This window comes from Ammodytes marinus (assembly GCF_949987685.1).
Source record: "Ammodytes marinus genome assembly, chromosome: 20".
Taxonomy (NCBI): Eukaryota; Metazoa; Chordata; class Actinopteri; order Uranoscopiformes; family Ammodytidae; genus Ammodytes; species Ammodytes marinus.
Genome location: NC_137224.1, coordinates 2,596,391 through 2,609,129, shown reverse-complemented (window position 1 = coordinate 2,609,129; position 12,739 = coordinate 2,596,391). Strand labels below are relative to the sequence as shown.

The following is a 12,739-nucleotide window of genomic DNA, read 5'->3' as shown; positions in this document are numbered from 1 at the left end:
TGCTTCATCACTATGTATTTGTTGCTCCAGGATAATTGACTGAAAAAATGGTTACATTGGCAAACAGGAGAAAAAATACCTATTACAAATAAATGTACCGTAACTGATCACTGTCATTTTAATTCATAATTATCCTAGAGATATAAACACATCTACATCAACTATTGTATATAAACATTGGCTGATCGGAAAACCTATTACAAAATATTACAATCATTTGATGATAACTGTCACAGCCTTGTTATAATTATCCTAGAGATGTGTAAAACTTTGGGTTTAAGTTGAAAATAAACTGAATAAATGGCTTAATTTCATCAAGAAAGCCTCTGACAATTGCCGTCTTTATATAGCCTATACATTTTTAATCATTAACACATTTAAAATGTTAGGCTACAATATATTGTACAGAGACACAGAGCTTTTCTTAAAATTATATTTTTTATCATCTTGAATTCATCCGTGAAACAAAATATATTAACAGAAGAAAACCGTCTAGCCTTTAGACGCCATCACACTGTCAAAAGTTAACGTTTACTATACAAATTGTTTTTATTTATTGATAAAGAACAAACAATAAACGAATATCAAACATTTTTAACTGGCGCGCTTGACGACATCTCGCGAGATTTGCGTACGTTCTGTACTTTGTCAGCAGCAACGGTGTCTCCACCATTTCGCTGCGTAAAGTCTCCTCCCCGCGACCGCTACATTCTCTGCCGAAACCCCAGTCTCCCCCGGTCCGTATTTTAGCTTCTTCCCACGGACCTAGTGGTACCTCGTTGGGTACCGGGAGACAGTTTGGACTACCGGCATCAAGGATTGAGTGCGATTTTACGCGGATGACGACGTCTTCAACGAGAATTTAGTAAAAGAAAATTGGTCGGAAATTTCAGGTAGGTGGGAACTTAAGATGGCGGCCTTGAGAGGGAGGGAGGGGGACAAGGAGGAAGTAATGGGGGGAATTCGAGGGGGGACTCAGGACTAACGAAATGACACAATCATGACTGCTTTTTCACTTGGTGGTATTTTCATAACTGTTTACGTCGAAATGAGTTGCCACTTCACAGTACAGAAATAAAAAGGCACAACACTCAATACAAATAAACCTGAACTGGTAAAATACAAAATAAATTGTCTTTAAAGCATCATTTTCTCAGCGTCGTTTCTAAAGACACCAACTGTAGCACAGTGTGGGCCCCCCTTAAACCCCCCATATAATCATTGCAAAATGTATATGGAACTTTATAACATTGTTGTTTTGACTATTTTTCAGTTTTAGACCCACGCTAATATGCACAAGTGTTCGAAACGGAATAAATTTAGCTAATTTATTTTCGTTAAAAAAACAGATTTGACCCCACGCAATGACGTCACGAGTGATTGTCCCCCCCCCCCCCAGTCTCTGTCGTTGCAGGCACACAAGCACAGGCGGGTTTTTAATGCGACTTTTCACTGTGTTTTGGTCTCATTTCGAAAGGGAACTTATCAAATCTATAAAGCCATAAACGTCCTGGCCAGAGCATTACATAACTGCGGGTGGGTTGAGAGGGGGGCGCCTGCGCATACAAATGAAACGAAACGCACCCTTATACTGAACTCTTCTCTACCTTGCTAGTTAGCAAAAAGGGCTTTCCTTTAAGTGCCACCCAAGCAGTGTTTTTGTAAAAGCTAACCCACACTAGCCGAACCAGGCAGCGTTCAAGGCGTTAACCGTTTAATTGTGCTGCTTTTTGTATTAGTATAAAGGACTCGAGCTTGTGTACGCTTTGCTACTCTCAAAATAAGACCAAAAAAGTCAATTTTTTTAGCGTTTTATCTTTTGGCACACACAACTACCGATTAAAGATCCGAGTCCTCAAGCCTCAAGGTATGTAATTGTCTACAAGTTCGTGTGGCCACGGCTAAACCACCATGAACAACATATACATTCACGAGAGCATAGAAATGAATGACTAGAGGCCCCGCGCTTGGTCACCGGCTTTTAGCTTGAGAGAGCGCGTGCTGCAGGATCCCTTATATCTTGCCTGTTGGCGACTGCAGCAAATGCAAGTTAACTGAGCCGCTCGTTTGGTGCTGTTTCAAGTATTTTTGTGTATTTTTATTACCACTGCAGTCAGAACACTCCTAATCAAAACACCAGCCAAATACACCAACTGTCTGTAGCCATAGCCGTTATAGGCTAGCCTAGCTATCCGAGTGTTGCTTCTGCTGGCTGGCTGACTGATCGCTGCTCTCGTGACGTGACATGTAACCCAGCGTCCCACACATTGAGATAATTTGTGTTTACTAATATATCAAAATCCTTTTTATTGTAAACGTCCCAATTGTCAACTTAAAACAGCGGTGTAGTGTACTAAGCAACGATGCTACATACACCAAGAGTTTCTCACTGTGAAGTACAGAGATGTGTTACTTGCTTATGTGATTTTTTTTCATATTAAAAGTTCCAATTATTTTTTTCTATTTTTCTCGCTTTCCTCAGAATATGTCGAGGGGACCCTAATTTCAGCATCCTGGAAGTAGAAAGCCCTGAAGATCTGTGTGTCACACCACAGACAGGTGAGAAGTTGTTGCTGCTTGAATGAATTTAACATCGTGTTCAACTTCAGTTCAGTGTTTGTTTGTAGAACGTCTTGCTTATGGGAGTACTGTACTAAAACAATTAACAACTTGCTTGTGGAAAAAAGTCATATAGTTTTGATTAGAATTGGCTTCTGATATATGATTGATTTGTTTGAGAATGTCTTGCTTATGGACTTACAGTACAAACAAAGGTACATTAACTACTTACTTGGGGGAAAAAAATCATATAGTTTTGACATAAAAGTAGAATTGGCTTCTGTTATATATTGCTGATTCTCAGAGCTACACTTCGCATAACTGTAATGGACTTTTACTAGAGGCTTTTGCTCTGCCCTACATGTAGTAATCACCAGAAAAAACACAGTAAACGGATTGCCAAGGTTATGTTATCCATAAAAATGAGATTTGCTGCCTTTTTATTTGATATGGCGTACTTTTGAATAAGTAGGGTTATTTGTTATTTGTGTCCGCGAGAGGCTGAAATTCTTGTCAAATCAAAGATGCCACTGTACATGTTCAGGGTTAAATGTCCCGGCTACAGTGACACCGTAGGTTATGAGGGTGAGGAGGCTTTACTGCAGTGGACATATTAAAATTGACGAGCGCTGTGGGTTGTGTGTCAGTTAATCTTAGTTCCCAAATGCCCTTGATTTACAAAAATATGACAGTGTGTGTGTGTGTGTCGCTGTAGACCGCACGTTATAACACTTTGACAGCGGCATCTTTTGATTTGAGAATAAATTCAGGTGCTCACAGACAAAAAAAATAACTATATCATACTTAAATGAATACTTCACCCATACGGAACCGGCGTTCTATCATTATAAAATCGCTATTATAAAATAATGAATGAGGTTTTTCTTCCCTCAGTCTTTCTTCAGTCTTCCCTTGGCTCAGCTGTCCTGTTAATCCTAACCCTACATGTGATGTCACACTAGTCAAATGTAGGGTTAGACAGTGAGACCATAAAACACATCTTTCTGCCTATTTCTCTAGGCTAGGATGAACCGATTTCTAAAAATGTTTGCAGATTTATACTACATGGGATCTCAACATTTCAATACACCTTCATATTGCCACCGGTGAAGTAGGTCTTTAAAGAATCGCCTGTTTTTGTGCGATTACAACATGTAGGGAATAGAGGGATCCTTTATAGTAAAAGTCCTTGACAGATGTGTGTAGGTGTAGCTGTGAGACTGTGTAATGAAATAGAGTGATGATTAAGCTAATTCAGCTAAAGTAGGTGTGCCGGATCCTAGTTTGAGTTAAATGCCTAGTAGCAAACAGTGAAGAGATTTTAAATGCCCTGTATTCGAATAAAACAACCAAACACAGCAGCAGCACAGTGACTGTCTACCTAACCTCCAAAAGATTAAGTGCTTTATTTGTGCTGAGTGAATAATTTCCTGTCCTTGTACATTTTTAGCCTCCCTAAATAAATAACAAACCTGGTCTAGACACTTGGTTTAAAATCTCTCTCTCTCGGGGCGCTCCGGTGGCATAGCCGTAGTGGATAGAGCGCGTACCATATTGGCTGCAGTGGTTGCGGGTTCGAATCAGACCCGTGGACCTTTACTGCAGGTCATCTCCCCTCTCTCTATGTCTCCCCATTTCAACTCTGTACTATCAAAAATAAAGCTTGAAAATGCGCAAAAAATTATCTTTAAAATCTCTCCCTCCCTTCCTCTCTCTTTCTCTCTCAATTCAAAAAAGCTTTATTGGCATGACATTCAGAACAGTATGTACATATAACAATATAACATTACATACAGCTGATATAATAATATAAACAATCTCTCTCCCCGTCTCCTCCAGGTGCAGTGTGTAGCCCGGACGGCCCAGAGGAAGGGAGCTCTGGGGGGGGAGCGGTGCGGCAGCGTGCCCCTCCTGCGGTGGATGTTCCGGGCTCAAACCCCCGCGCTGCGCACAATGTGCCCGGGGAGTCCGCTCCGCTCGCCCCGCAGCCGGCCGCTGCCCCCCGCCCAAACCCTCCGTCCAGCGCCCAGCCACCATCGCCAAGCAACAACGACGACTCGGCAGCAGCATTCCTCAGCATGGAGGACCAAACTACAACAACCAACTTGCCTGGGAATCTACCGACAAACATGGACAAAATCGCAGAAGAAGAAGTCGCTAAAGAGAGTGTTATTGGAGTATCTTTGCCAAAATCTCTCAACGAGGACAGTGGTTCCTCGGCTGAAATGCAAACGCTCAACTGTCCACCACCAAACCCCATCCCAGATAAACACATTGACAGCAGCACAGTGCAGGAGTTGCAATACGGGTCACAAACTGACAGTAAAGAGAAAAGCAGCTTCTCGAATAACAGTCAGACGAACCGGATTCAGCCGCCTAGAGAAAGAGGCGGCGGGGATGGTGACGGACATGTGGTTGTTACGGCGACAAAGGAGAAACAGTCCGTTGTCACGTTGGAATATAACAAAACAGAGACTGGAAAAACAACAACAACAACAGTGGAAGAGCACACGGGAGGAAATATTCTCCTGCGACCAAAATCTCAAATCTCTTTCAGAACCCCGTCTCCGCCCGCCCCACAATCAAGTGTCGGTGTTAAAGTCCAAGACACTGCCGAGCTACACGGGGCGACTATGGAGCAGTCTGAAAGGGACCCACTTGGCCACTCAAATCAAGGCAGCAGTAACATACCCTCGAAGGGTGTTTCTGAGAAGGACGGTGGCCCCCAGGACTCAAAATCACCTTTACCGTCATCTGACAACAGCGAGATTAGAAAAACACCCGATCTGTCAAAACCACCCTGCGCTAATATCGTCAAAGACATCTCGAACGATGTCGGAGAAACGCATAAAACAGCAAATTCTTTGGGATCGGTTGAGATGTTTGAATCAACACAACATCAACCTTCTTCTTCAGCGGAAATACTTGAGACCCCAAAGTCAAAAGAGCTGCTAACTCCCGGACTATACACTTCAACTTCAACTGTGTCCGGCTGCGATCGCCTTGAAGCAGAGCAAATGGATACTAGTGAACAACAAAGTGACACAACTAATACCGACTTTACAATGCAGCCAGATGAGGGTCCTTTAAAACCCTCTTCTGCTGGCCCCCTTATGTGTGACAGGGGAGCAGTTGTCACACTACAAGCGGAGCAAGTTATGGAAGCAGAAACATCTCATACATCTGCCCAAGTCCCCACAACAGAGAGTGAGACACAACTGACAACAACTGAGCTCTCTGTGCATTCGACCGATCATGCTCAAGAAATCGTGGTTGTCAGGGAGGGGGCTCATATCAGCGGCGACTGGTCTAACATGCACCTGAACCAGAGTTACCTGGTGCAACGGGAAGACGGCAGTGTGTGCCAAGCCGCCATTGTATCGACCACCGGAGGCCAACCAAAGCTTTACGAAGAAAGCGATCGAGAAGTGGATATGGAGCTAGTACACAACGCACAGTCGGTGGAAGTGTATGAGTTTTGCAGTCTTGTCGAGGACGTTGCCGAGGAGACCGTGTGTGAAAGTGGTGGCGGCAGCGGTGGTGTACAGATCCCACACTCGCCCGGATACGAGGTGAACTTATTCAACGCGTTGCTAGAAAACTCAGACGAGCACTTAGAAACGCACATCCTAGACCCTTCTATTCACACCATTACCGAAAGCGGTGACACGCTTATCATTACCCAGCAGGCCTTGCCCTCGTCACACGACGCAAATAATCAAATACAGATTTGCTCAAACAACAACAACAATGCTAATGCTAGTTTGTCTATTCAAAACACACAGCATTTGCTACTAGATGCTAACCAAGCTGTCGACGTGGCTAACTCCAGTGAGGTGTGTTTTGTCGAGTTACCCGCCGACTCTTTCTCTATTGAACAATCGGAAAGCGGTATACAAATTGTGACGACGTGCTCGCAGGTGATTGCGGCCGACCAAATCGTCGTGGTGACCAGCAATTCACCTGTAATTCAAACTCCAACAGTTTCCCAAAACCAGGAAGCAGATGCAACAACAGCTGCTACGATATCTTTCATATCTCCCCTGGTTACTACTACAAGCGGGGACACGGCTTTGTCTGTACACGTTTCTAATGTACAAAAAAATCAGACCAAGGCGCTAGGAGTTACTGTTGTGAATGCCACAGAAATTCCATCTCAGAATGTTGCTGTGTCCACGGTAACCACCACCACCACCACCAAACCAGACATTTTTTCTTGCCCCTCTCATCTATCGGGTGTAATAAATCCAAAGCTGCTCCTTCTCAAACCGGGTGAAACGTCCCTGAAAACCCCTCCCTCGCTCTTGGCAACGTTGTCAACGCAACAGAATGCGGCCGTCAAACCGTTGGCCAATGCCCAGCCCTCCTCGGAGTGCCTTCCCCGAACTGTCTCATCATCACCCACCACCACCTCCTCCACAGCAGCAGACTCTTTATGTGCGTCTGTGAAAGATCCGACGCAGTGCCCAAGTCAAGCCCATAAAACTTCAGTGACAGCGGCAACTCACAGCCCTGCTACTCCTGCTACCATCGGCAAAATCACACTTCAATTTGACCCAAAAAATGCACCTTCTGTCGCCACCTCCACCACCACAAAAATCTCAACAACAAGCAAATTTGAACAAGAGAAAGAGGCCTTAACTGTAAATGCTACAACAACTCAAACTAGTCAAGTAGATTCAGCATCCCAAAGTGTTGTCACCCCTACACTTCCTACGCCTAATGCCCTATACATGCTCACAACAGAAGCATCGGTAGACAGTGAGCGCACAGTCCTGGCTACTACAACAAGTCCCGATGATGACCATAATATTAGCCAGTCAGATTCGCTCTATATGGAGGAAGAGAGTGAGGATATGGAGCAGGATGAACCAATGGGAGAAGCCGCTTCAGGACTTCAGGTCAGCAGTGCAGACGAAGGCAGCGACGAGGAACCAGACACTGACAAAACCGAGAGCGAGATGACGACCCCGAGCTCACCACATAAGGTATTTTTATAGGAGTTTTGTGTGTATTCAAAACATTGGCAGTTATTTCTTTTGCGGAAAGTAACAACAACACACTTGAAAAGATTGATACTGTTTTTTTACACCCCTTTTAGTTCGGAAAAAATATTTTAATTTTTTTAATGAAAAACGAAATAAAAATAATAAATAATATATAAATATATTTATATTTTTTAAAATACATATATACTTAAATATATATAAACATACACATGCACATATACACATAAATAAATAGAACAAGTTAGTGTTAAAAAAATATGAATAATTTTTATAAATTTGCATACCTATACTCATTCACCGCTTTACACAGGTATTTTATGAAAAATGGGATATCATGTTATTAAATAAAAAATTTCTCTCTCAGATCTAGACAGTTTCCAAGGCTAGACAGAGGTCAGAAAGAGGTTTTGGTCCAGAGACAGAAAGACAAGTGATACAGATTATAATATTAGTGTCTGCTGCGTCAACAGAAGTTAAGACTAAACAACATGACACATTGAAACATTTTGCCTGAAAATATGAAAGCGTTTGTCCTCGAATGCCAAGATAAGACGGTTGTATCAGAATCCATGAAACAAGGGCAAAGCTGAAGTGCAAACTGTGTTGAATGAGTGTTTGTGCTAAAAAGCTCGCTAACTCTCCCTTGGTCGTATTTTATTTTTCCAGACAAAATGTATTTGACTCCATAATGTGAATGCTATGTTGAGAGCTATACAGTTCAGGCCACACTTTGCATCCTGATGGTCAAATGAAAATGAGCACACAACAACAAAACATATTTTAGGCAGTCGTGGTGAAGTGTTTAAGAGTCTTGTAGATAGATTTAGGTGTTTGACAAGTTTTATGAAATACTTTTTGTGAGTGATAAATCAGTTTTGAACCTGTAGAGAAGTTGTTAGGACGATTTATATCTTTGCTGAAAAACTATCATGTCATATTGCTTGTGCTCTCAGGTCTGCTTGCATGCTTTCATGTCTCAGTATGGCATCATTGTACACATCCGTTCTGCATGAAGTCAGTAATTAAATATCACTCATGTGAAAAGTACATTTTTATTATTGTTAAGTGATGTATTTTAAGTTGGCCGCATGCTAAGCCATGTGTATTTATTCCAGCATGGACAGAGCAGGACAGACAGAAAGGCACTGTTCCACAAGGTAAGCTGTGGTTGTTGTCAGACACTTGAGTGAGATTTTCCAAAAAGATTATTCACAAGCACTTTTTTTTTTGAGCATATTGAACCTAAGAAAGCATTCCCTTTGACTTCTGCTTTTTTATGCATGTACTTCTGCATGAGAGGAAATCACTGATGGCTTGTTATCATTCTGGAGTGTGTGTGTGTGTGTGTGGATTTCCATCTTATGAACACTTTGCTGTAACCTTATTCATGCATGTGGCTTCTATCCTACTTGTGAATCTTAAGCCTTGTATTCACTGAGTGTTGTGGTTCGGTACGCATTTATTTGTGTTTTCACTGTCAAAAGTTGGAAAGGGTACAAAAATAGGCAAACTGTGCTGCACCTATTTTTGTCACTCTTTCGTTGGGGTGCCAAGCCGTCCCAAAGGGTCCCAAAAAGATGGAGCTACACACTGCAGTCCTGTTGATGCGTCGACAGAATCAACATTTTCGCGCTGCCGTGTGTAGTCAGTGAACATACTTGTGTGTAGAGAAAAATGTCGGCGTGAAGCTCCTTGTTTATTGCGTGCCGTTTATTAACTCTTCATTGAATAAATCAGTGGGCTTACGTAGCTGCCGTGGCCTGCGCCGTTCTATAAGCTTGACCTACAGATGGTATATACTCTAATTAAACATACAGTAGATGGGCATAAACCACACCTACTCAGCCAGGGTAACTGTGCCAGGCCAAACCGAACCGTGCTTCTCAGTGGAAACGAGGCATTACTTTTAATGCTTTCACCTGGTTACGTTAATTCAAAACACTCATTTCTTCTTCGTCTCTTTCCTTTAAGGTTCGGCAGTGGATAGCAGACAGAGTGGCGGTTAACTCCTCCCCGCTGTCCCCCTCCACCCCGGGACCCTCTCCGGCCAGCGACTGGTCCACACCGCGGCGGGACAAACTGTCTCCTCTCCGCGGGCCGCACGGGAAGTTTGTCTCTCCGTGTATCACCGGCGGAGGAAGCAGCAGCTACGGCTCATCCACCTCTCCACCGGACCAGACGACACCTCAACGACCAAGAGGGGAGCGGCACACTGACATGGCCGAGCTCGCTAAACACGTGAGTGAGCATTTAATGTTATAAGTTATTTTTGTTGTTGTTTGTTAATAGCGAAGCAGGTGCTTGTGCTAAGTCCCACGTTTCCCCTAAGATAGAGATATAGCAGTGAGGCAGACATTGCGCCCTGCCCCTGACACAATTAAAACCACCTAAAAAAGAAATCGCTCTTAATCATTAAAAAAAATCCTAGTTTTCAACAGACTTTTTAAACCTCCTGTAGCAGGACATACATTTAGTTAGTTTGCTGATGGGACATTTAAAATGGCAGAGCTCGCTAAACACGTGAGTGAGCTAACTATCACGCCGTAAAAACTAATAAGTGTTTAATTGTGCTTTTGATTTATTGTAAGAGTTATTATCAGTTTGGGGGATCCATTCATTCATACACTGCTTTAGTTATCCGTCTGTTTTATAACATTTTCGTGAATTAAAATGAGTTTCGATTTCCATTCAAAACTGATTCTTGGTTCAATAAATGGCACTATTTTTTGGCTCTTACTCCAGTTAACTTAGTTGCAATTCCACTGAAATGCAATATGACAACTGAACTGACTGTTGGGCTTAACATGTCTTTATTTAAGGTCAGAGTCTAATGTACAAAGAAAAACCCGAGTGTCCATGTTGTAACTCAAACAAATTGAACATGTCAGTCTTCTGCCTTCATGAGAATAATGAAATGAAATTGTTACTGTCATCACTGGTTCAATGTTTTTTGTAAAAACACAAGGTGTGTGTCTGTGTGTGTGTGTGTGTGTGTGCGTGTGTGTGTGACGGTAGGGGAGGCCTGGCAGTGTTTTTATTAAGAGTTATTATATTTCCAGTAGTAGAGAACAACCTTTCTGTTGTAACATTAGTACCTGGGGAATCCATTGTTAAACTGTCAAGCTCAGCTCTTCTGAAATGAAACCCAGAAAATACACACAGTTGCTCCATTCTTGCTCTTCAACTGCTCACACTGAGATTGGAACCATGTGTTTACAGAATGTGTTTGTGTGCACATGACATATTGTTGTGCAAATATTTTTACCCCTTTCTGTTATTGGTGATTGTAGCAGCATGTGACGCTAAACACATTTCTGTGTTAACGGGACAAATAAAAGTTTTGTCTTAATTGGCTTTGATCGACTGCAGACATGTGTTGCGCTAGACTTTGTTGTTTGTCATTTTGTTTGCCCACCATCTCTACCATTGTGTCCTTGAGCAAGGCACTTTACCCCTTAAGTGCTCCAGTGGGCGCTGTACTATGGCTGACCCTGCGCTCTGACCCCCTCTGGAGTGTGGGAACTTGAGAGGGGAGATGAGAAAAGACCAATTTCAATGTAGCCTCATGTAAATTGACTAATAAAGATAAGTTAACTTACTGAGTGTTTTGTCCTGTGTGTCCTATAGGAAGCAGACATAGAGCACCGGACCCAGGCCATGAAGAGAGAAGGCTCCTGGTCGACCAAGCGCCTGACCCGCCTGACGGAGCCGCCGCGCCCCAAAGTTCACTGGGACTATCTGTGTGAGGAGATGCAGTGGCTCTCCGCTGACTTCGCTCAAGAGAGACGCTGGAAGAGAGGGGTGGCCAGAAAGGTGGGTTAATTTGGTTATGTGTGTGTGTGTGTGTGTGTGTGTGTGTGTGTGTGTGTGTGTGTGTGTGAGAGACACACTAGACACCTGTACGAATGTAATTGTTTTAAAGGTGGAGTCAGTGATTCTGGAGAACGCTTCTTGTCAAAATCAGAGCATATTTCATGATACACTACCTGTCTGTTCTGTGTGTGCACTGAATCAAAAGTCCAGTGTTAACACGCAGCCAAAGCTACGGTGGGCCCCCTTCGTTTATATACCCGTTTACAGAGCGTAGGCTGTTTATTAACTCAAGATTTTATTTTTGCACATACACAGTACAGACCATGAGGAGATATTGACTGATTTTGACAACAAAGCGTTCTCCAGAATCCCTGACTCCACCTTTTAACCTAACATTTTTCTTAGCTTACTAGAAAGATTAGTATTTCCTTTGATGTATTGCATACTGTACTGTATATGTTCTGACGTGTTTTCTGTTGATGTGTTTTATCAGGTGGTTCGTATGGTGATGCGACACCACGAGGATCTGAGGCAGAAAGAGGAAAAAGCCAAAAGAGACGAACACTCTAAGATCAGGAGAGTCGCCTCTGGCATCGCTAAGGAAGTGAGGGCGTTCTGGAGCAGTGTCGAGAAGGTACAAGAAGATTCACAAAAACCAAGCAAACAATACATTCTGGATCACTGTTCACCTGTCAGACTTTGAAAGAATCACGCACTCAGTTTTATTGATTTTGTGATGAAATGTAGAATCACAAAATCAATCAAAATAACAAGAATGATTGATTTTGCGATGCATTTTAGGGAAAAGTAAATTATTATGTTTGTTTAAATTAACCTTACTGTGGTTCTATTGCTGTGATTGGTGTGACAGTAAATCAACGTTGAGTCAAAGGGGAAAAAAAACATGCACAGTAATATTTCAAAGTCTTACCCCAAATATTAAGTTGTATGCGCTTGTATGGTGTGCGTGAGTGATCAAAAATGGTTTTGCCTTCTTGGGTAACACACCTAAGGAAAAAGGGATTGGTTCCTATTTAAACACGAGGTCTAATTAGCTCTTACAACATGTATGATAAACAATTGTCGTCGTTTTAAAAAAGTGGTTTTATTAAGCGTCTTATTTTTTTCTCCCTAAAGGTGGTTCAGTACAAGCAGCAGTCTCGACTTGAGGAGAAGAGAAAGAAAGCTCTTGATCTTCAGCTGGACTTCATCGTTGGACAGACGGAGAAATACTCTGATCTACTCAGCCAATCACTGCACTCTGCACCCGCTAAACCGGCTGAAACTGTCCCCACTACTCCACCAAAACCTCAGCCAGCTACTGGTGATGAAGATGGTAAGATCACCCTCCCCCCCCT

The 12,739-nt window shown here is 42.7% G+C and overlaps 1 protein-coding gene across 2 annotated transcripts in view; it reads left to right on the top strand.

Annotated features, from left to right (window-relative positions):
* Nucleotides 1-694: 694 nt before the first annotated feature.
* Nucleotides 695-12,739, top strand: part of srcap (Snf2-related CREBBP activator protein) — a 39,431-nt gene continuing 27,386 nt past the window's right edge. The window contains exons 1-8 of one of the 2 annotated variants that reach the window (XM_080049464.1): nt 695-893; nt 2,483-2,559; nt 4,399-7,547; nt 8,684-8,725; nt 9,540-9,806; nt 11,196-11,381; nt 11,875-12,015; nt 12,519-12,717. In XM_080049464.1, coding sequence (XP_079905590.1) covers nt 4,638-7,547; nt 8,684-8,725; nt 9,540-9,806; nt 11,196-11,381; nt 11,875-12,015; nt 12,519-12,717 — 3,745 coding nt within the window. In that variant the 5' untranslated portion in view covers nt 695-893; nt 2,483-2,559; nt 4,399-4,637. The remainder of the gene's footprint in view (nt 894-2,482; nt 2,560-4,398; nt 7,548-8,683; nt 8,726-9,539; nt 9,807-11,195; nt 11,382-11,874; nt 12,016-12,518; nt 12,718-12,739) is intronic. The other variant, XM_080049465.1, reaches the window with a different exon arrangement.